This window comes from Dermacentor silvarum, chromosome 9 (genome assembly GCF_013339745.2).
Source record: "Dermacentor silvarum isolate Dsil-2018 chromosome 9, BIME_Dsil_1.4, whole genome shotgun sequence".
NCBI lineage: Eukaryota > Metazoa > Arthropoda > Arachnida > Ixodida > Ixodidae > Dermacentor > Dermacentor silvarum.
In genome coordinates, this window is record NC_051162.1 from 105066480 (window position 1) to 105072656 (window position 6177).

At 48.8% G+C, this 6177-nt stretch overlaps 2 protein-coding genes across 2 annotated transcripts in view; one reads left to right on the top strand and one right to left on the bottom strand.

The window, feature by feature from the left end:
• The window catches only part of LOC119463791 (synaptotagmin 1-like), a 73030-nt gene extending 72273 nt beyond the window's left edge, over window positions 1-757 (bottom strand). The window contains exon 1 of the mRNA XM_037724616.2: window positions 581-757. Within this exon, the coding sequence (XP_037580544.2) occupies window positions 581-611 (31 nt within the window). The 5' untranslated portion in view covers window positions 612-757. The remainder of the gene's footprint in view (window positions 1-580) is intronic.
• LOC125939877 (uncharacterized) overlaps window positions 1-6177 on the top strand; it is a 225827-nt gene that overhangs the window by 119690 nt on the left and 99960 nt on the right. The gene's annotated exons all lie outside the window — the stretch shown is intronic.

Sequence of the window (6177 nt, forward strand, 5' to 3'; positions counted from 1 at the left end):
TCCACCGCGTGCCTCTCACATTCGGCGGAGTGATCGTTCTGTTATTGCGTTAGGCGCACAGAGGTCCAGCGTAAGGGCGATGCGCACATCTTGCTTTGGCAGCCTGTTCATCGCATTCGAGTTGAATCTGCGAAACGACAGCAGCCGGTGATTCCTTTCGTCCGCTCTGTTCCGTCGAGGCGCGCTCGCGACGTGGCGTCGCAGCCAATGGGAATTTGAGTGTCGTTTTGCTGCTTCAGACGACAGACGCCGGCTTTTTCGCTCAATGGGCCATTTGACGCTTTTGCATCAAAAATCGCCCAATAGGTGGCTTGTATAGACTGTCGCGAGGTCTATGACGACACATACCGCGGCAAAATAGAGGGCGGCCTCGACATCCGGCGAAGAGAGCGATGGATCTTTTATATTGGGGGTTCTCCACAGGATGCAGTGGAACCAAATGTGGCACGCATGTTCGCGGCAGCGATCGTTTTCTTACTGCGTTCAAGCTGCGTTGTAGTGCCCCCTATAAAAGACTCAAGTAGTCCCATCAAATCCGTGATTTCTTTAAGGTTTTGTACGACGGATATCTACTACTCACTGTGCGTAAGGTCGGAGGCCTTGTGCAGCATCTCCTCCAAGACCTCTTCTTCGGGTGCAGCAGCCACCACGGACGTCGCATTGTTCTGCGCGACCGCTCCAGCAGCTGCCGCCGAGCCAGGCGGCAGCAGCACCGGCGCCCGGCAGGGGCAGCCACCACACCAGCGGCCGGCACGGCCGGCACGGCAGGCGCTGCCGGCACTGCTGGCGCCGTGCCGCCCGACGGCGCGGCAGCGGCGGCCGCGGCACCTGCGGCAGCCACCCCCGCTCCGGGCGTTAGCGTGGGTACTGGGGCGGCGGGAGCCGCGGGAGCTGCGGGCGCCGGGGGTTCAGGCGCCGCCGGTGGCGGTTGCGGCGCGGCCGGCGCCGCTGCGGCGGCAACAGGCGGTACGGCGGCACCTGCTCTGGGTTCCAGGGCGGGCGCGACTGCCTTGCGTAGCCGCATCAGCAGTCCGTCGATTGACGCCGCCGCTTGGTCCCGGGGTGCCATGTCGTCTGTGAGCATAAACGGTAGGAATAGGGGAAGATAGTAAATAAAATATCATTTGTGTACGGATTCGAAATAAAATCTATCGTAAAGCAACACAGCCCGCATGGTAGACAACGGACGCAGCAGGAATCAGGATTTCTGTTTAAAGGAACCGTCAACCTCCAGGACGTTTCGTGAGGTTTTGGTGGTAAATGAAAAGTTCAGGCTTTACAGCGTTATAATTTAACATGCTAATCATGGTGTAAGTAGGAATTATAATTTTAAATTGCAATTTTAATTGCAGTTGCAATAGCTCCCTGCAATGAAACTGTGGTACTAGTGCTGCATTATTGCCATGCGACCGAGAAGATTGTCCGTAAGTCGTGCTCTTATTAAATGTACCAAGCGTACAGTTTTAAATTGCATTCTTTATATTTTATTGGCATTTGCACTTAAATCAATGCTTAATACAATCTAAAGAAAGTCACGGTTACAAGCGATGCTGCCAATGCGGAAACAAGTGGAACGGCACAACCGCAGCGTTCCGCAGTGCATGGCGCCGCACATTACACTGTTTCAAACACTAGTTGGTATGGATGTAAGTTCTGGTAGAGCTCAAATTCTCAAATTATTGGCTCCCGCTCGATCATGTTTCCGAGACATGCTTCCATACGGCGACACGTTCTGCGCATCACGTGTAAGATATAGTTCACTGAAGCAAGAAGCGTCGTTTCGCTTTCGTAAGCTAGGCTTGGCTTGGCTAAAATGAACTTGGCTTGACTGCCTAACCAAGGCGCTTAGGCAAGAAACCGCGAAAATACGCAGTTATTGTTGAAGAAGTAATTCAACAGTTCAAGAAGCCTGAAACGTATTAACACCGGCTTGATAAACAATATATATATATATATATATATATATATATATATATATATATTACGGCTAGGGCACTACTTGTCTTTTGCTTGCCACTAATACCGTCGTACAATCGCTATCGAGCTCACCTTTCACTGTTTCCAGTGTAGGAATGCATAAACGCGATTGCAACTTCGTATCTAAGATTCCGATATAATATGTTTTGCAACGTTCTCCGCGTTACCACTGCAGTCTTGGACACTGAACATTAATGTGCCCTTTGCTCTAATAAATAGAAAATATTGGTTGTCGGCCGCTATAACAGACAGAATGTGCGACCATGATTGTTGTTACCAGCCCTACAGTTACGGGAAATGCTATAATGATATGATGACATCAAAAATACATAACTATAGATCAAATACGGCTCAAATATGCTAAAGGTAAAGGAACACACACGCACGCACTAGGGTGTTTTATTTTAAGGTTGACAGAGTTTTTAAAAATCGCACGTGGCATATAGGAATAAATTTGTTCATTGAACTGGATTACCCGCAGATGCTTACGTTGCTTAACTAAAAATCAAAATGGATATTTGACTCAATAATAAAATTTCGCTGATCAATTTTTCAACTAATTACGTTAGCGCACCTAACGCAATACAAGAACAGAAGACAGTGATTTGACAAGGCGCGTCCTTTGGAACAAACTTTATGTATAGGGTGTCTCAGATAAATGCAGCCAATGTTTCAAAAACAACGGTGTGAGTTAGGAGGCTCAACTCAGTGGTGTTGATGATCGCGTGTCCTAGTCTGCAGTATTGTTTTCGTTTTGCGAAATCAATTAATTAGTATAAGCTAATTGCCCAACTTTTTAAATACTGGCTTCACCAAGAAAGTGCCAATACGAAAGTTGTAGATCACATTTAAAAATGGCCAACTGAAGTGTTTGCAACTAATTACCATTGATGGAGCTTCTTGCAATTGGCTGCCCGAGAAGCTTTCGTGCCAAGCAAAGGGAAATGCAGTCGCTGGAGGCAGAACATTAACTTATTGGATCAGATCAAGAAATTTACAGGATTTGGATGAAATCAGCTGATCCAATACAGAGGTAATTGGAAACCGTGGAGAGATGTCTTCGTGTATGAGGTGAAGAATAAATACGTTTGCGGTGATGATAATATTAATGATGATATCGGTTTTCAAGTACTTTCATATCGCAGTGAGCAAGTAAGGCTTCCGGGAAAGTACTAAACAAAGCCACAGTTTCACCCGAAAGGCCAAGCATTAATGGCAATAGCAATGCATTAGACAACCAATGAACTAAGGTACGTAGTCTTGTCGGGCGTATGCATTGCACTAAACATTATCTTAGTAATTAAATTAACAAGCGTGGTGTTACGCATCCACAGAACAGATCAAACATGAACACATCTCACTCGATGACCGCGAACACTCTCTGTCACAACGCTGATGTAACGAAGAACGCTGGACGCAGGGAACGAATGCTTTGCGCTGCTTCTCACTTCAACGTGTTTCCTAAACTTTAGACTGCGCGACTTCCAACACTAAGTCCATGGGAAGACAGTGCATATATATAAATCCACCAGCCATTTGTGCTCGCCCTGAAATTTTGCGCCGGCAGCATATTTTGTACGAGATAACAGTATATTTTCTACGAGGGACGCATATGCACTCAGCCGCGCCATGCGCAACTACGGCTGGGCTAGGTACCCTAGCCGGGCTAGAAGAGGAGACGCGGGCACGCCTCCCCCTTGTTGGACGCGCTTGATCACGCGATCTCCAACATTAGGCGCGCAGGAAGACGGCGCGCATCAAGCCACCGTCCTTCTCGGCTCAACTTCGCGCTCACCGCATACGACGCGCGGGGAGTGATCATATCACACTTAGACTTTATGTAAAACACCATGGCGACGGCGAAAATTCGCCGGGAGTGTCCATGTACTTGTATCAGGACAACAAAATGTTTACGGAAATCTTTGTAGCAAGCAAGGATGGAGTCAAAGAAACCACTTGAGTTGGTGGTGGTGCCCAGTGGAATCCCCGAGAACGTTTTTTCCCCACATTTTTTCTCTAAATAACCCTAATAGAAGGGGTACAATTTCCTTTAAATAGAAAAAATAAAGGTATGAGAGACAGTCTTGGCAAATAACCCTAATATAAGGGGTACAATTTCCTTTAAATAGAAAAAATAAAGGTATGAGAGACAGTCTTGGCAAGTTATTGTAAAGCTACGCGAAAACTGTCAGCGTCGAAAAAGAAGGTCACGAAGAAAGATGTTGGGTGTTCGAACTCAGCAGAATGGACCGCTTACTCTGTCGTAACCTCCTAAAAGGGGCAGTTTATCGAAGCCCATTATGCCAGCTAGCTGCCTATATGGCTCAACTGCGCAAAACGTTTAGCACCATCCACTGTCGGCGCCGACATGGCCGTTGAGTGCAGGCGCAGAAAATGGGTCTTGAGCGAGACGTGGAACGGCGCCAGCCTGAGGAGATTTCGCAGATGCGTGTTAATTGGATCAAAGCAGCATTCAACAACACTTAGCGGGAACTTCCCTGCCCTGTAGTGAACTTCCCTGTAGTGATGTATTAGTACGGCTCTAAGTAGGGGGCGAATGATTCCGCCACGCCCCGCCTCCAGCATTCGTAGATGATGCAACGCTAGAGTCGCCTGCACCCATCCGGTTGGAACTGAAGCGATGGCGCGTCTTCGTCGCTGGAAGAAAGACTTAAATGCAAGAAACACTTCACACACTGGCTTGGTAAAGCATTCTCTTGGGCGAGTTGGTTCATAAGGAACACGAATAAGACTGTAGCGGACAAGATCGAGGACACACGACAGGCGTGGCCGGACAAACTGCCGCGTCGCACCTCCCATGCTTTCATTTCCATATTTTTCATTGCGATAGCAATTATACGGAAGCTCGAGGCACTCTTGCGCCGGCACCGTTGGTGTTCTATACTACCACGATTAGTACAGGCGTTCGCTAAATAGGGCAGATCGTACGAAGTACAAAAAAAAAATGTGGTTGATCCCTCTTATATAGGAATCGGTATAGAACACGAAAGTGAAACGTGTCTTCACAGAAGTAGTGTAATGTTTATTGCACATTGATATATAATGTCTATTGGTGTTTTGTGGCTCAAGCGCCCTTAGGCGTTGATGCACCCACGCTGACGCCTGGTGGCACGTCTCCTCCATCACGACTACCAACGTCGATGACCATGAGCAACCGTCGTGCATATGGAAGCTGCACTACGCTGCACACGCTAGCACAACGCGAAAGACGAAGCACGTAACTGACACACTAATACAACGCGCAAGACAAAGCACGTAACTGAATCGTCACCGAGTCAAATCAGCGCGTACAGCGCGTCGTAATTGCAGCCTCCGCGATGAACTTCAGAAACATTAGACAGTTTTAGCAGAGCGTTCACGGTCCGCTCCGCTCAGACCATCGTGTCCGAACGATTCGCGCAGAGCCGCTCAGCGGAACGCTAGCGGGAACGCTAATGCGCGTGCGCACAACGCTCATATCGGCAGCGGAACGAAGAACGCGGCCCACGGTCCGCTACGAAGCCATTTGAGCGGAGCGTTTGGGTGCGTCTACTGGTTGCTTTGCCGTTTTACAGTAGCGCTGAGCGCGCGTGGCCGGCGTCTCTGGCAGACGCGCTTGTCAAACAAGCCAAATCAATGCAGTTCACGCAGCCAGCGGTGTGCGTGAAACGTTAGCGGAGCGGAGCGTAAGCAACGCTCTGCTAAAACTGTCTATTTTCAGAGCTAATTGCGGAGGCCACGCTCCGCTGTGCTGAGTACGGTGAACGCCACCTAGGTGGCGTTGGTAGTGCTTCTTGATGCCAGCGTCCCTTCAAATGCTGGCATCGAGGCGTCGTAGTGCTGAGACCACCGAAGCGTTCACTGTCGGTGCGCGTTAGTGTCATAATGCAGTACTTCTCTTTTCTGCTCGTAGGCGGCGGCACCGCCCCGAGCAAGAGCGCGGGTACACGGAGGAGTGTTAGATATATAAGGCGCGTCTGTGTAGCTCTCTGCAAATGCGTTTGTGGCGCAATGGGTTAAACGCTCGGCGATCTATCGTCGCGGACCGAGAGGTCGTGGGTTCGATTTCCAAATTTTGCATGTTTGTGGAACTTTTTCTTCTGGTTTCTTTCTTTGTATTATGTTCTATGACGTATTTCCGTGACGGAAATACGTCAGTGAAGTCTTGGTGGACCCCGGCATAAAACACTTTCGTGTTAA